This window comes from Cricetulus griseus (assembly GCF_003668045.3).
Source record: "Cricetulus griseus strain 17A/GY chromosome 1 unlocalized genomic scaffold, alternate assembly CriGri-PICRH-1.0 chr1_0, whole genome shotgun sequence".
NCBI classification, from domain to species: domain Eukaryota; kingdom Metazoa; phylum Chordata; class Mammalia; order Rodentia; family Cricetidae; genus Cricetulus; species Cricetulus griseus.
In genome coordinates this window covers 267,785,642-267,803,371 of record NW_023276806.1, presented here as the reverse complement: position 1 = coordinate 267,803,371, position 17,730 = coordinate 267,785,642, and the positions used below count along the sequence as shown (strand labels likewise).

Here is a 17,730-nt window from a genome sequence, read left to right as displayed (position 1 = left end):
CTACTCAACTGAACCTTGAAAAGACTGGCATTGACCTAACCAGCCTTGCTTTGCTTTCTATGGAAAAAAAAATCCACCGAAGAGCAAATGTCATTCCAGACATTTTCCCTTTGGTACTGTGGCTTGAACCTAAGGCCTCCTCTACTCATTTCTTCTCTGAGATCTTGAAATGAGTCTTCAGCTTCTTCACCCAGCACATGACTATGACTAAAGCCAGGCTGATGTAAGCTGAGGTCACATTACTGGGCCCATGGTCAGTGGCTTCCTTTTACTCATCGTTGACACACGGGGGCACCAGATTTCTAGAAATGGATGGCGGTTCCCCTGCTGCCGGGTAAGATGAAATAATGAGGCAGTATATCTGCAAAGCTGTGCTTTTCTAATCATCTACAAGGGTAAATAAAACGAGCGATAAACCAGCAGCTGCTAATCACCTCTCCTTTGATTATTTATTTATTTATTTAATTATTCATTCATTCATTCATTCATTTGCAATTTCAAAAGATAAGAAATCCTACTAGGAATGCAGTGAGTTTCTGGGCATATAAGTTTTAAATTGAGGAAAGAAATTACCCTTGACGCTTTGTTCTTCATTGACATGAGAAAGGGAAGATTTTTCAAAGCAAGTGTGCCTTTTAAAAACATAAGGTATTTTCAAATGAAGAACTGGAGTTTTAAACATGTTCGAATTTGTTCTGTATCTGGCTCCATTTGAGTTAATAAGGCAAAGCATTGAGTCCTCTTTTCCTTATGTGTTCCAGAATGGACTCTCTCCATTGCACATGGCCACACAAGGGGACCACTTAAACTGCGTCCAACTCCTCCTGCAGCACAACGTGCCCGTGGACGATGTCACCAACGACTACCTGACTGCCCTCCACGTGGCAGCCCACTGTGGCCATTACAAAGTTGCCAAGGTTCTTTTGGATAAGAAAGCTAACCCCAATGCCAAAGCCCTGGTGAGTTGTCCTCTTGTCCTGCCATTGGGATGTCCAGCCCCAGTGTCTCACTGACGGCACATGCACTTTGTGTGTGGAGCGATTGCTCTTCCAGAGATAAAATCCATGAAATCGGTGTACTTTGCTAATCTTTGCAAATGTCCTTGGGAGTGGACAAAGCCTCCTGTGCTGATGGGAACAAAGTCAACCAAGCTCTTCAGGGTCTCACTCATGTTTCTCTTACACAAGTGAAAGCCTAAGAGTACACTGGGACAGAAAGACTGACATGGCCAGCTTCATTCGCCTCTACTATTAGACATCTGAGTTGTTTTTCCTGACAAGTAAAATCTTGAAGCAAACCAGGCATGATGGCTTAAACCTTTAAACCTCTTATCCCAGCCCCTGGTAAGGCTGAGGCAACTGGGCATAATAGCAGGAGAGTTCTGAGTTCGAGACCATATATATATAACAAGTTCCAGGCCAGCCAGATCTACATGTCGAGCCCCTGTCTTGAAAATAATATTTGTCCAAGAATTTGTGAGTTGACATGATCTCAACCTTTGGTTTCTCTTCATAAGACAATGTTTGTTATTGTTAAAATAAATAATCCTTAGCAAAGTGTTTATAGTTCATTCAGAGAAAGCACTTGGTGCTCAAGGAAAGAATGAAAATGCCCAGCTTTAAAGAAACCATTCATTTACTAGCAAATCTGAGGCTGCTTCCAACCAAGCCTTCCAGATAGATGTCTGCTTCCCTCCATGGCTGCAATGTCCTTCAGAGCTGTTGAGACGCTGCCCTTCAGGTGCCTGAAATTCAGGGAGGGAGTGGGGGAGGGGATTGGAATTTCATACATGGCAGGAAACTCCTTTGTCATTGTAATCTCAACAGCTTTCACTTCAGGAGCTGTTTGACCTGCCCAGTGTGTCAAAAGCCTCTCTGCATTCTGAGAAGGGAGGGTAGCTTTGAGCTCAGGCCCATGACTCACTCATTTTTCCATATGAGAAAAAAAAAAAAATAGGCCTTAAAGCAGGGCGTGTGCTCAACTCCCATTTTCCTATGACTCAAGTTTTCCCAACATAGGGTCATTGTAGACACTTACCCTGGGATGAACTATGGCCAAAGAAATGGTCCGAGGAACCTCCTTTGAGGCACGTGCTGTGTGTGGGGCTTTGCCTTCAGCCTGTACGGTGAACCTTGATACTGCACACTGCCCTACTAACAGTTGAAATGGGCGGCCCGTCTCAGCTGATGGGCAGAACAGTCTGGTGGGTAATTTGCTTAAAAGCCAGTTCTTTTATGAGACTAAACATTCAAGTAAATGAGCTAAATATTGTTGAACTAAGTTTGGGGATTTTTCTCTCCATGTAGCCCTGGCTGTCCTGAAGCTCACTCTGTAGACCAGGCTAGCTTCAAACCCAGAGATCACCTGCCTCTGACTCCTGAGTGCTGGGATTAAAGGTGTGCACCAGCCTTGTGCTTGAGTCCTAAAGCTGCAGAATAAATGAAACTCTCTAGCGCTTGTAAATACCAGTGTCCTGTCACACAGGGGACAAGTCTGAGCAGGCACTGGCTAAGGTTGGCTATGTAAACAAACTTAGATCACTGGGCTGGTGTTTTTCCCAGCTGTTTTTGTATTTGAAGTGAGACAGAAGGGAACACTAGCTCCCATAACTCAGTACATAAAGGAATGGGAAGTTCTCAGTGAACACACTCTGGTCCCCAGCTACTGAATCTCAGGAGGCAAAACTTCAGATCTAATAATGCTTAGGGATCAAGGTAGAAGAGGCAGGACACTAAAGTCCCTCTCAAAGACAAATCCATCCTCCCAGAACATAGGATTTTGATGTGCTAAGGTTCCAAATCTGGACAGCAGTGATTTTCTAAGGCTTGTGATTCTTGTAGAGTTGCCCAGAGGCAGGGAGAGAGTAGGCACTTGAGTCATAGTAAGTCAGTCAAGGTTAATTTGAAGGACTGACCGGGTAGAGTGAGGCCAGGCAGGTCAGTGGTGGCACAAGCATTTAAAGACCCCATGACCACCAAAAAAAAAAAAGGCAAGGATATTAGCTAGTGTGGCAGCACATGGCTGTAATCCCAACAATCTGAAGGGGAAAGTAGAAAGTAGGAAGGCTGGAGAGATGGTTCAGTGGTTAAGAATGGTAGCTGCTCTTCCAGAAGACTCGGGTTCAATTCTCAGCACCCACATGGCCGCTTAGAACTGTTTGTAACTCCAGTTCTAGGGGAATCTGACCTCTCTGGGGCATTGTGTGCACCGATACACATGCAGCACCCATACACATAATCATTTTAAAAAGGAGACAATCAGAAGGCGCATGTCTGAGTCCAGCCTGGCCTACATCATGAGACTCTGAGTCAAAAATCAAATAATATTTTTTTTTTAAATCATTTGAAACAGTGAACTCCAAAATAAGGAAGTATATGAACATTTTTGCCTTTCCCTACCAGGAACTTACAGTCAACTTATACTTCCTGCTTATGACCGCCTGGGAACCTTAATAGGACCCAGTCCAGATTCGTTTTCCTTCCAGGAAAGGAGAGCCATGTGTCCAACCTCTTGTGGTTCTGAAGTCTGCAGGGCACCTCATTTTCCTAGGTGCCTTATGCTGCCCACGGTGGAAGTGACTTCCATGGAATGGAGTTAAGTAGATATATGTGTTTGTCCCTTTGCAGAACGGCTTCACCCCTCTCCATATCGCCTGCAAAAAGAACCGGATCAGAGTAATGGAACTCCTCTTGAAGCACGGTGCATCTATACAAGCCGTAACCGAGGTGAGAGGAGGGCGCTTTCGGGGTTCAGGGGACAAGAGAGTATAGCATTAGTGGGGGGGGGTGTCCTCCAGGGAAGCAGCTAGTTTTGCTTGTATTATCGTCACAAGCCACGTTCTTCACTCTTCACGGGAAGAGCACTTAAGATTTAGGAGGGAGCAGACATGGGTGTTAATGGGTGGATCAGTCGATGATGTAAATGTACCCGAGAACAGAAATATATTCAGAACACACAAAGAGTGGACTCCACTGTGCAAAGGTGCTCTGAGATAAATCTTGCATTCACTATTTTTCTAGTGGAGGCCAATTTGTTTCATAAAGGGCATTTCATTGTCATCCATTGGGTAGATGCTGGCTGTGTGCACCACCAATGATTCACTTGGCTGCAGCTGGCTAGCTGAAACTGTCAGTGTGCTTAGGCTGAGAAACCTGTTCCTGTGCTATGAGGGAGTAATAAGGACTGTTCTGTGTGGAGGTTTACAGGGAATGAAGTATGGGAGTGCTACAGTTGGGAGCAGAGGAGCCCTGTGTCTTCCCTCTGAACCCGCCCTGACAATCCACTAATTAAGTTGGCACTGGGTATCCACATAGCAAGCAGGCTGGGTTGCCCCACCCGACTCTACCTCTCCACCTTCCCAACTCCAGGAAATCTGCTTGCAAATTCTAGCCTCGGCTCTTCTCCTAGAATAGGTGTATGTGTGGGTCACACTCATTTGCCTGGCTGCTCCTGTGAATCTGGGCCTTCTTTCCCTGGAAATCTGCCCTTACTGCCTGCTGAGCCCTGGGTGCTCTCTATGGGACAGTCACGCGCATGCTTCTATCCTTGCTCTTATCCAGTTGTCTATCTATGACCCCATGGCTCCCGTGACTCCAGAGCCTCCAGACCAAGCCTTCTCTCCTCACAGGCCCACAGTTGAGAAAGTCTTGATGAATGATTGATACCAGACACAAATCTCCTGTAACTGCTGCTTGTAACATGTGGCGTTTTTTTTGTCTTGCCTCGAAACACTTGTAAATCCTCAACACTCTGTGGTTTGAAAAGAAAAACGGTGCAAATCTGTTCGTTCACGAGACTTGTGTCAGTGTGTTAGGTACCGTGGTGTTTTTGTACAGATCAGTGATTGTAGCTCAGCACAGGGAAGCCCTTAGAGGTCAGAATTGACTCCTAGACAAACACTGGACTGAAACTGTTAGTGTCCGGAGATGCTGGCAGCCCTGAGAAGCTGCTACCACACTGCAGCTCCCGAGAACTTGAGAGGGCCCTTCCCTGATACCTGACTCCCTATTCCTGCAAAAGGCTGTCAAACTGTAACAAAAACTCTCCTGTACCCCTCTTCTTCAGTCTTCACTATTTGAAGGCTGGGCAGGCCTCCAAATGTTTGTGTATATATGTATGTGTGTGTATATGTGTATATTGTGTGCATACATATTAGTGTATGTGTTATATGGATATATAGCATATATGTGGATATATAGCATATGTATAGCATGTGTGTGTGTATGTAGAGAGAGAGAGAGTTGAACCTTACCCACGGTAGGCAATACTCTACCACTGAGCTTCAGAACCAGCCATGTCATGTAGTTTTTTGAAATCTCAAATTTTTATAGAGATTAACTACACCTTTTCTCTCTTTATAAAATAAAGGTCAATTTTTCTATTCGTATTTTTGTCAATTTCATATTGTAAGCTAATTAAGTTTTGAAAATTTAAAATGGCACAAAGTTATGTGAGTAGCACTAGGAAATTGGACTCCTTCACATGATTCTTGTCTTGAGACTTTTCTCTTTTTGACTTCTCTACTTATAGCTCATCCATGGACATATGCAACATAAAATACCCTAGAACCAATCAGTTCTGCTTTACACTGTTCAGGGAAGGAGGTATACATGTGTACCTACATAGGGTTTGAATCAAACACTATTGTTCTCAATGTGCCTTAAATACATTTCATTCATTTACAATGCTTGTAGAGTTAACATATTGAATGATTGGAGTGCCTTTGTTGGAGGGATGGTTTGCACTGGCTACTTCATACATCGTAGGTTTTATTTATTCAGAGTTCATGGGGATTCCAAGTCCAGAGCAGTATTTGAATCAGTAGTCAGCATTTTACTAGTGTGTATGCTGTTGCCGTGCCTCACATACAAACACACATATGGACGAGAAAAGTCCATAGTAAAGGAAGATTTAAGAATTTTTTCCTAAAACCTTATCAAAAAAGTACAAAATAAATGTTTCTTTCTTTAATAGAGATGTTGTTAAATCTTTCATAATCACAGATATTAATTTAGGGAAGTGACAGTTATGCTGGTACATTCACCTCATAGAGTCTGTGACATACATAATGGTGAATAATTTGATGTCTTTGACCCCTGAACTGGTTAAGATTGATTCGTGGATTGTGGGTGAGAGGATGAATGATGAGTGGATAGAGGAGTGAGTAGATGGATGGATGGATGGATGGATGGATGGATGGATGGATGGATGGGGTGGGTAGATGAGTGGATGGATAGATGCGTGAGTAGTCATGTGGAGTAGTCATTGGTAGATAGATGGAAGCAGACAGTGAGGCAGGCAAGAACATGATCAAGCCCCATGCATGATAAGCCAACAACCAACATTTTCTTCCTTCCACTTTAGTCGGGCCTTACCCCAATCCATGTTGCTGCCTTCATGGGACATGTAAATATCGTGTCACAGCTAATGCATCATGGAGCCTCCCCAAACACCACCAATGTGGTAAGTACCCTTAACAAAGAAATTCAGTTGTGAGTTTTTAAGATGCCAAAAGAGTGACTTACATATTTACTATAAGTAAGATCATTATTTAGTCTTATTACATCAGATATAGAGTTTGAGAACATCTTTGGTTTCCTTTGCTTTGAGGGCAAGATCCAGCCGATATTCACTTGGCTAAAACTGTTAAGATTTAAGACCTGTTCACTAGTATTGCAGGGACATTACTACTGGATACTAGAGAATAAATGCAGTGCTGTGAAGTTCTTTGATAGAATCCATCAAAAGTACTACATTTGGAGGGTGTGATTCACAGTGTCATCATATATGTGAAGAAGTCATTTCACATAACTTCAACATCATCTGCTTTAAGAGGGTTCTACCATGTTGTAGCAAGCCCATGGAAGTCTGAGCAAACTGAATACCAGGCAATGTTTCCCCATGCTGCTCATCACTAATCAAACCCATGAGATGATTTAATTACCGGAGCAGTAACTGCTCACCCTGAGTTTGCTGGGTCTGTTATCCGACATTGTTTTACAGACTTTCAAATTTAACATCATCCCTTTAGCACAATGGACTGCAAGCATAAGACTGCCCATTTAACTCACAGGCAATAAAGAAGTAAGAATAAGCAATATTCATCACAGAGGAGATGTGCCTTGAGGTTTTACACACACACTTGTGTGGGGTTAAATCCAGATGTAATATTCCTTCTTGAAGAACAGAGTGTGACAAAGTAAACATCCATATTCAGCTCCTTCCCAAGAAGCACATGGCACATTTCCTGTGAGGCCACCTTCCTGTTTGTCCATTCAGGTGGATGGCCTGTTGGGCAAAGCTTATTTGATCAAAGTCACTTCAGTGTGGGGTTTGCTTGTGAAAGCTGATTTTTATCATTGTTTATGTGTTGGGGAATGTTCTCTGTCATGTTGTCATTTTTGTTGAATGAATAATCTGAGCTAGAGACTGTTGAGTGAAAGAGTAGAGTGGGGTAGGCCAATGCCCCTCAAGATGGTACCAAGAAATGTGATTTTACCTACTTAGGTCACTGGAGTCAAGCAGTATCTGACCTTCAGTGTGGTTTTGATCCCCCTGTGCAGTGTTTATATTTAATCCTGATAGACAGTATTTAAGAGCTGATAAATTGACACTGATATCCAGATTGCCAGTTCTTTGAAAATAGGATGAGGTACCACGGTGAGCCTGGCATCCAGCACAGTTAGACTACAAATGCAGGTCTGGTAGGCATGGGCCTCTCCCCTTTTCTTGCTCACCTGCCCTGCTTCATCATGCGTGCCTCTTCTCCACCCTGTAAGCATTGGTACCTTTTCAACCCTGAGGATGCCTTGTGGTAGACCCCTGAGCTGTGCTTCTGATAGCTTTGTCAGCTGGGCTCCTCAAGGTTACACCATGTCCTTGACACCCTGGCACAGCTTCCTGGGAAAGTTCTTATGTGTTTATTTTTCTATATTTCCAGCAAGGAAGTGCTCAGGGCAATTCTTTGTTTAAAAATCAGTCACTATAACTTCATGCCAACAAAACATTAATTTTGAGAGTCGCCATTAATTGACTTTGGCTTATGTTTCCCAGAGAGGAGAAACAGCATTGCACATGGCGGCTCGGTCGGGCCAAGCAGAAGTGGTGCGGTATCTGGTACAAGACGGAGCTCAGGTAGAAGCAAAAGCTAAGGTAAGGCCAAGACGGGGAACCTTAAAATTGAAACTAAGGCAGAAGCCTGGAGTTGAGTAAACATTTAGATGAATGCTTACTGTCTCTCAAAAGCACGGTTTTATTCATAAGACCTTCCAGTGATGAAGGTCTCATCCCAGGATCATATAAAAATAATCTACTGTCATAGCCTTTCTGCTGGGTAGCACAGCTATGCAAAATAAGAAAATGTCCTGGGCACGTCCCAAGCCCCAAACAGGTTAGGAACCGGATCTAGGCAGGTTCAGAGCTCTTCATGCTGAGATTATCTTAGGGAGGAAGTTTCTAGGCCAATCACAGCCTATAAACGTGAGTGCACATTTTGGGTTGACTTGTATGTCAGTTGGTACAGCCTCAAAAGGAAAACGGATGTTGTTTTCTTTCCCTTATATAAAATATGAGACCATAATGCCCCAGACATAGATGAGGGCTGTGAAAGACTGGCTCATACCAGAAGTCTGAGCATTTGAGAGGCTGCTCTACCACACATACCCACACCCCTACACCCCTGCCCCAAACTATTTCATGACATTTTGATTCTCCTTCAGTGGCAGTTGTGTGGGGATCCTAGTGTAGCTTCAGACCCTGGTCTAGAAGATCACAGCTATGCTTCCAACTTAGTGAAATGGAAATGACCAGAAAGGCAGTATCTTCTTACTGATAGTAAGAGCCCTTGTATTCATGAGCGCTGACCACAAACAGCATATCTAGTAGATATTGAGATGATATTTATACTTTTAATTTTATGAAGGCGGTATGATGGCTAAGACCAGTCTCCTCAGCTGACTTCCTGAAGTTGAATCTTGAGCCACCAATAAGCAACTGAGTTACACAGGGCAAGTTAATTGATGTTTCTGTGCTACCATTTCCTTATCTAGAATAGAACTGTTTCAATGTTGCTTTTCGTCATCCCAGATATGTAGGTTTATAAAGCAAGACACAACATAAACCCAGTCTTTATGATAGATCATAAACATACTTTATATCAACTCTGTGACATACATAGAACCTCAGCATTTATTCAAATTGAAAGCGATTCTGCATACTAACCATGGATTACTACTTCATTTTTTTCATGAAAAATTAAATCCTGGCTAAATAATTGATACTCCAGGATATAGAACATGTTCAAAGTTTTTCAGAGTTCACCCATACTTTGATTTCATAAATGTCAATGCATGGGACCACTGCTTTGCATAAATGCATGCTATAAAATATTGAGGGCCATTTCAGAAATGGTTGTAAATTCTGTCCTAATTGAGCCAAAAAAAAAAACCATCTAATAATCGTTTGTGAAACTCAAGTCAGCAACTGAAGCAGTCATTTTAAACATCAGCACTCTGCCACATTCCAGTCCATAGACATACTCATCTGATACTTACATGCTTAGGAATGTCAACAGGAAAATGTTGAAAGTCTTCACTTCCAGTGATGAAACTATGTCTCTGTAAGCGCAGAAAACATTGGATGTGCAGTGAAAAACACTGTGGTTCCTATTGTACAGTAACACAGAATTGAGCCAATGTATCTAAGCAGTGTGTGTTGATGTTGTATGGTGGGACCAATGTGCATCTCAAAGTTCTCATGTTTCATATTCAGAACCAAAGATACAATGGAGCGCTACCAGGGACATGGGCAGGCACTGACAGAAGAAGCCCTTCATACCTGTGTGTTTTTTTAATTAATTTTTGGTTACTGTGGGTCAGGAAGCCCTCGTTGAGTTTAGTAACCTCACATGAGGATGTGACCCACGGTCAAGAGTTCTCAAACAAGACATACAGTAATGACTTCTGTAAAGATGTCTGAGATATTATGGGTGGGATACTCCAAACAGGGCCTGTGGAATGGATGGCAGCAAAGTTCTGGGGTTGAGGCAGCCATGACAGAGGGGTGTGAACCTTTCCTTTGGTTTTTCTGTCCCCAGGATTCTTCCTGCATCTTGGTGTCCCCTCTCATTGCTGGTATTAGTTACTTTCCTCATTGCTACACCCAGATGTTTGAAAAGAATGGATTTAAGGGAGAAATAGTTTATTGTGAGTTATGGTTCAAAGGGGTTCATTCCACATTGATGGAAAAGACACAGCATGGCAGCTGGAGGCTAGCTGGTCATGCGTCTGCAGTCCAGAAAGCAGACAATGAAGAGGAAATGAAGTTGGGCTATCAAGCCTCAGGGCTCAACCCCAGTGACCCACTTACCCTTCTCCCACCATGAGGCTGTAGTTCCCAAAGATTCCACAGCCTTCCCAGACAGTGCCACCAGCCGAGGAGCAAGTGCTCAAACACATGAGCCTGTAAGGGACACTTCAGGGCCAACCCACATGAACCCCCTATGCTTCCTATTGGCTGTGTAGTCTCTCTGGCATTGTTTTCAACCTTCACGCAAAGAAGTACCTATATTCTGTTTTACCCTTCTCTCTGCCTCTCCTGCCAGAGAGACCTAAAGAAATGCTACATTTCAGTGGGTATTTCACTTAGAGAAGTGACACGGGGCACTTGGGGGTACCTATCTGGACAGGTTAGGAAGAGGTGGCTCTCCCACTTGTCTCAAGTGTCCTCGGGTGCAGGCCTCAGTGCATGCCTTTGGGTGAACTGTAATCAGTTAGCCCTTTGTTGTAGTCAGATGCAGCCCTTGCTGCCAGGATGCACAGCTTGACAAACCCCAGAAGCAGGACCCCAGCAGGGCCCTATTTTACCTTCCTTAGCTTTTGACTGTGGGGAAAGGGTGGCATCAGTGAAGCACTACAGTCATGTTGGGATGGTTTTCAGGAGTAAGAATAACTGCCAGGCATTTGAGTTTCATTAAGATTTATTTTCATTCCCCCTAGCCCATGCCCGCCTCCAAGAGTCACTATAGATTAAAACCGATGTTCTGTGGCAGGTAATGAGGAGATAATGCACAGGTGGAACTCCCTTCCATATTCTTGAACAAAAAGTCTAAGGGCCTTTAAGATCCTCCATCCTTGAATTTCCAAACCTTGTTGAAATAGAGAACCGAGGTTCCTTTCAGCAATGAATTAGCGTTGTACATACCTCAGACATGGGGCAGCTAACGTTCCCTGCATTTTTCATATGGCATCATTGCTTTGCAAGCTCACTAACCTTGTGTCTCTACCTTGCATTTAGGATGACCAGACCCCACTCCACATTTCAGCCAGACTGGGGAAGGCGGATATAGTGCAGCAATTGTTGCAGCAAGGAGCATCTCCCAATGCAGCAACAACTTCCGGGTACACCCCGCTTCACCTTTCGGCCCGAGAGGGGCATGAGGATGTAGCTGTGTTCCTTCTGGACCATGGAGCATCTTTATCCATAACAACAAAGGTATGGGGGCTTGGCTCCTGAAGCACGCCCTCCTTGGAGTCTCCAAACAGTGATGGGTTAAGAGGCTGTGGTTCTGTGTCTATAGTTAGACCCCCTCAGGCTGGTCATGGATGTGGCCAGAGAAGCCTTGTTCAGCAGGGAATTAATTCTTCATGTTTGAGGAATTTTCTTTTGTTCTTATGTTTCTCAATATGTCATCTTGTAAAGCTACCTTAATGACATCTAAAATGGGGGGACATTGTTTTGTTTTGTTCTGTTTTGTTTTTGTTTGGGGGAGTTACTTGTTTGTTTGTTTGTTTGTTTTTTGAAAATTACTTGAGAGGTTTAAATGGCAGTTTGGACCACACCTACTGATTTCCTTTGCTGGGATCAAAAACATAAGCCACACTACAAAATTCAGTCCATTGGTGCCTCTGTACAACTTCCTTTTTTTGTTTGTTTGTTTGTTTTGTTTTGTTTTGTTTTTGTTTGAGTCGGGGTTTCTCTATGTAGCCCCAACTGTCCTGAAACTCACTCTATACAAGAGGTTCACCTGCCTCTGCCTTCTGGTGCTGGAATTAATGGTATGTGCCACCACCTCTTGGCTCCTGTACAACCTTCAAATAGGGAGAGGATTTTCTTATTTCTGGTTGTTTTTGCTTTTATTTTTGTTATAGTTGTTTGATTTACCATTTGACATCTTGGTGTCTTCAAGTAATATCCTCCCATGGCTGTAATTGCACATAGAATGCAAAGTTGGTTTGTTTCTTTATTTGATTTTTATAAGTACTACATGGACATAACAAGTGTAGCAGCAAGACAAACTGGCCTATGACATGTCTTGGGAAGAGAGTGATGGGTACTGTAATCTCTTTTCTGGCTATGGATAAGAAGAACTAGTGTATAAATTATACAACAATGATTATAAGAAATGCTTGAATAAATAGTGACTACCCCAAACTTCATCTCCCATGATTCCTTGGGCTCTTTAGGAGACACAAGTCACACATCACAGGTTCCTGTATGCCATTTAGGATGTGAAACAGAATAATGACTGATGGGGGTCACAGAGCATCCTTGGTCCTCCTCCATCCCAGCTGCCCACTGGCTCTAGGTAACGGTAGTCTTGTGATACAGTATATGTTGGACATGTTTCAATCTGATGAAATCCTCTCTAAGGTTGTGTGTTGGCCAACAGGTTGATGTCTAGATCCTTGCTGGGCATGGAATCATGGGAGTTCAGCCAGGAACTCTAAGCATCCAAGTCTTCTCTTTTGCTGTTTCTGTCCCCAGAGGCTGGTTCCTCCTTTCCTCTCCCCAATTTTCCCATTCACTTTCTCCCCATAAAAAAAAACCTCCACACAAGCTCTGTTGCATGGCGTCTTCTAAATAACAACAGTGTGTACAAAGACATTGTGAGTATTGTTGGGGAAGCAGGGAAAGGGGGAAATGAACATGCCCTCTGCTGATGTGAGCCTGGATTTGATATGATGTTTCCCAAGTGTAGGGGGATTTTTCCTTTGGCCTCCAGCTCACAAAAAAAAAAAAAAAAAAGATAGAGACTTACTATTGATTATGAAAGTTTGGCCTAAAGGTTAGGCTTGTGTCACTAGCTCTTAAACTTAAATTAACCCATTTATATTAGCTATGTTTTGCCTCTTGGCTTTTTTCCTATCTTCCATCTTGGACCTCCTGTTTCCTCTCTGTGTCCTCTGGCATCTTTCCACTACCTAGATTCATCTCCTCTCCCTCTTTCTCTGCTGGGAAGTCCTACCTACCCTCTTCCTGCCCAGCTGTTGGCCATTCAGCTCTTTATTAAACCAGTCAGAAGGTGCCTTGGCAAAGACACATCTTCACAGTGTACAAAAAGGTTATTCCATAACACCCAAGCACACCAACGTGGGCCTAGAGTGGGGCCTGTGCAAGCCTTTCTTCCCATAGTGTGACACCCCCAAATGGCCCTGGAATAATTACCAGATCTGACTTTTTCAGACACATCTGACTAGTTCCCAAATAAGTGAACAGTGTGGTTTGCTCAGCAAAGGGGAAAACATTCTCTGTCTTCAGAGGTGGCCAGCCTTTTGACACCATAGACAACCCTATGGTCTAAAACTGTGTTAGGCCACAATCACAGCTAATTTGAGACACCTATGGCCCCACGGGCTGCAGGTTAGACACGCCTGTTAGGGGTAGTCTGCTTGTTGCTATGGATTGAGGAGTCTTCGGTTGTGACGTGCTACCCGGGTCTTTACCCATACTTGTAACTCATCTTCATCACAAGAATAAGCCATCAGCCCCAAGAAGGCCTCCTCTGTGTCACCTCCATTCATGATGTTTTTCTGTTTCCTTCCTCAGAAGGGATTCACTCCTCTCCATGTAGCTGCAAAATACGGAAAGCTTGAAGTAGCAAACCTCCTGTTGCAGAAGAGTGCATCTCCGGATGCTGCTGGGAAGGTAAGACATCGCCGGCCACCCTGTAGCAGGCAGGCCACTTCCACAATAACAAACCAGCACTTGCTAATAACCCCACCTGGCTCCCAGCCACTTTGATGGTAACTAGGCCATACTGAAGTCTTGCTAGAGTGAAGATTACTTGGGATCAGGTGAGAACGCCGGGTCCACATACAATGGAACCTGAATGTGAATGTTACTATCTGTTGTATGCAGTCTAACCCCATTTCCTAAATCTAGGACTCTCCTACTAAGACACCTTTGACCCTGGTTGTTGTCTCTGCACGTGTGTTTTCAGAGCGGGCTAACTCCACTGCATGTAGCCGCACACTACGATAACCAGAAAGTGGCCCTTCTGCTTTTGGACCAGGGAGCCTCACCTCACGCAGCTGCAAAGGTACTTGTCATTCACGGCCTAAGAACTGAGTGTGCGTCATCCATCCATCTCTCCACAAGGAGCCCCTCTTGCTAATTCTGTAGTGTCCTCATTGTTTAGACCTGGCTTATAAAAACGGCAGACAGAAAGGCCAAGATGTATGTGTTTCGCTATACAGTCACCTCTCATGGTAGATACTCAATAAATACATACTTGTCAGCTGATTTCCTTGGGCTATCCAGGACATCCTGGAACAGTGGGAGGGCAGGGAGCTGGAATATTCCTCAGCCAGCTGTAGGCAAGACCCTAATTAAATGCTCTTTTTTATAATCTGCCTTGGCCCTGGTGACTCTTTGCAGCAATAGTAAAGTAACCAAGACAATATACTTGTGCTTGTAGGACTGTGTTTCTAAGTAGCCCCAGATTCTTGGGTTCACAGTGTATATGACAATATAATATATATAATCTAGCTGTTCTCATATGGGGCTTACACTAGTGCTAGTCAGGCTAGAAGTAGCAGTAAGTACGGAATGGTATGTGTGAAGAAATGAGTCTGGTCCATCTTTATGTTCATAAACAAACAGGTCAGAGATGCAGGCTGTGGCTCAGTGGTAGAGTTCTTGCCTAGCATGCACACAGCCCTGGGTTCAGTATTAAGCACCACATAAACCAAGTGCAGTGGCATACACCTGTAATCACGTCGCCTTGGAGATGGAGGTGGGAAGATGAGACATTCAAGGTTCCCCTCCCCTTGGGTACATAGTGGAGTAGAAGGCTAGCCCAGAATACCTAAGACCCTATTTCGGTAAAATAAAATAAACAGGCAGTATCCAACCTTGCAGCTATCAAACAAAATTTAGGAGAAATGTTTTCAAATTTACAAAGTATCATTGAGGAGGAGTTAAAGAGCAAGCCAGGTAAGTAATAACTCTGTTGATGTCCCATTAGCCTGAGGCCACAGTCAATTAAGCACCAACTTTTCTAATGGGACGTTGATCTTCAGTATCATTGCCTAGGCCAGTGCTTGTGTCTTGACATCCCTGTAACACCATCTTCAGAACAGTGGTGCTAGCCGGGGACTTTGTACATTTTGATCCTGACCAGACCATTTATCTCAGCTGCTGGTGACTTTATCTAGGGGAACCGTCCTTCATACAGTGGTTTGAAAAGCTCTATCTCCTGCCCACAGGCAGCAAACACAGAACTTGGTTGTGCCATTTAAAGTAGCAAGTCCACAGACAGCAGAACTATCCCAGAAGCTCTACCAACTCTGTTTTTGATACCTCATTGGCTACTTTTTAAGTGCAAGAGATGCTGGGAAATTCAGTTTTCTGTGGGGCACAGTTTTCTTTCACTAAAAAGAATGCACAGAGCCTCTGCTGCTTTTACTCCTGGAAGTTCAGGTCCTGAATTTCCAGACAGAGCTTCAGGGGCTGCCATTAGTATCCCAGCTGCACCCTCCATGCACACCCTTCTCCTTACCTCCTCTCAAAATTGTCAGCACCTTGCACATGTCCTAGAATAATGACTTATGACTTTATATGACTGGGTTGCTAAAAAATACATATGCTAAGGGATGATGGAATACTAATATTCTTTTTTTTTTTTTTACCAGATTTGTTCCTAGAGATAGGATGCTATGCTAGAAAGGAACTTAGCTTGGTTGCTGGCAAAATGGAGAGGCTAATTAGAAAGCAACAGTGAGCCTGAACTAATTGGTTATGCTTCTATAAATTGTGCAGCATCCTTCTTTAATATATATATGTGTGTGTGTGTGTGTGTGTGTGTATGAACTGACTTGGGGGGCAATGTCAATAGGATGTAAATACCATCTATTGCTTTTGATAGCTATTTTTAGTGTGATATGCATAGGTTCACATGACACATATTTTGTCTTCAACAAGAATATGTGGAAGTAGAGCTAGAGATGGCTTAGTAGTCAGGGACACTTTGTTCTCTTGCAAGAGGACCTGGGTTCAATTCCCGGCACCCACATGGCAGCTAACAGCCGTCTATAACTGGTTTCAGCAATCCATCGACCCATGCCCTCTTCTGGCCTCTGAGGGTACAAGGCATGTACATGGTACACATATACACATAAAATAATAAAAATAAAGTGTGAGAAAGGAAAGATGCAAGATAATTCTATGGTTGGGCTGAAGAGATGTCTTGGTGGTTAAGAGCCTGCTGCTCCTGCAGAGGCCAGAGTTTGGGTCCCATCATCCACACCAGGGAGTTCATGACCCCTTGTAGCTGTCGTCCCTGTAGATCCAAGGGCATCCTCTGGCCTTTGTGGGCACCTTCATTCACACATACTCGTAATTAAAAGCTTTTTTTTTTAAAAAAAATAGTAATATCTTTGAAAACATCATTCTATAATTGACTCTCCCTGGTTGGTTTATCAAATTAATACATGTTCCCTGAGTATAGGAATGAAGTATCATTTAGCTTTCCTGAAAATAGAGCTTAGGAAAATCAGAATTGTACTGTGGGTCTCTGGACGAATTCTTTGCCACTTTTTCAGAGTACCCTGAGAGTTTCTGAGATCTTGGTTTTCTTACCTGAGAGACTCATTTGTACCTCAGAAGAAACCAGGATGCGTCTCTAAGCAGTGGATCTCAACCTGTGGGTCGTGACCCTTTGGGAGGAGGATTGAATGATCTTTTCACAGGGGTTGCCTAAGACCATCTGCATCGGAAAACACAGATATTTACCTTACAATTCAGAACAGCAGCAAAATTGTAGTTAGGAAGTAGCAACAAAAATAATTGTATGGCTGGCAGGGGGTGGGGTGGGGTCACCACAATATGAGGGACTGTAATAAAGGGTCGCAGCCTTAGGAAGGTTGAGAACCAAAAAGAATAATATGTACCGGTCAGGCAGTGGGTGGCACATATTTTAATTCAAGATCTAGGGTGGCAGAGGCAGATGGATTTCTGTGAGTTCCAGGCCAACCTGGACTACAGATCAAGATCCAGGCTACACAGAGAAACCCTGTCTCAACAAACAAACAAACAAACAAACAAACAAAAATGTATCTTGTCTAGACCTGGCACACATTACAGAATTGCTAGAGCTCTTTAGATAATTGTTTCTTAGGACCTAGAATTTGTGAGTTGTGTTAGAAGATAGCAAGATTGTCATGTCTGAAAGGATAGCAAATTGCCCTGCACTGGCTGGGACTGAAAAGTGACTAACTCATGGTCTTTTCTTTCCTCTTTTATTGATGTTTGTTTGTTTTTGAGACAGGGTCTCACCATGTAGCCCAGGCAGGCCTCAGCTTCGAAAGTACTGGAATTAAAAGCATGCAATACCACCCATCTCAGCTAAATGCCCTTGTAAAAGAAAAACTACAGATGATAGCTGATAAGGACATCTCCATGCCTTTACCGCCCACACTGTTAGTGTTAGGCATATTGACTGATCCTGATTCT

At 43.5% G+C, this 17,730-nt stretch overlaps 1 protein-coding gene across 11 annotated transcripts in view; it reads left to right on the top strand.

The window, feature by feature from the left end:
- The first annotated feature begins 665 nt into the window (after positions 1-665).
- Ank3 (ankyrin 3) overlaps positions 666-17,730 on the top strand; it is a 150,364-nt gene continuing 133,299 nt past the window's right edge. For 9 of the 11 annotated variants that reach the window (XM_035450605.1, XM_035450601.1, XM_035450599.1 and 6 more), the window contains exons 1-7: positions 666-959; positions 3,627-3,725; positions 6,364-6,462; positions 8,053-8,151; positions 11,293-11,490; positions 13,825-13,923; positions 14,219-14,317. In XM_035450605.1, the coding sequence (XP_035306496.1) occupies positions 681-959; positions 3,627-3,725; positions 6,364-6,462; positions 8,053-8,151; positions 11,293-11,490; positions 13,825-13,923; positions 14,219-14,317 (972 nt within the window). In that variant the 5' untranslated portion in view covers positions 666-680. Of the gene's footprint in view, positions 960-2,048; positions 2,204-3,626; positions 3,726-6,363; positions 6,463-8,052; positions 8,152-11,292; positions 11,491-13,824; positions 13,924-14,218; positions 14,318-17,730 lie in introns of those variants that run through there. The other 2 variants (XM_035450604.1, XM_035450602.1) reach the window with 2 other exon arrangements.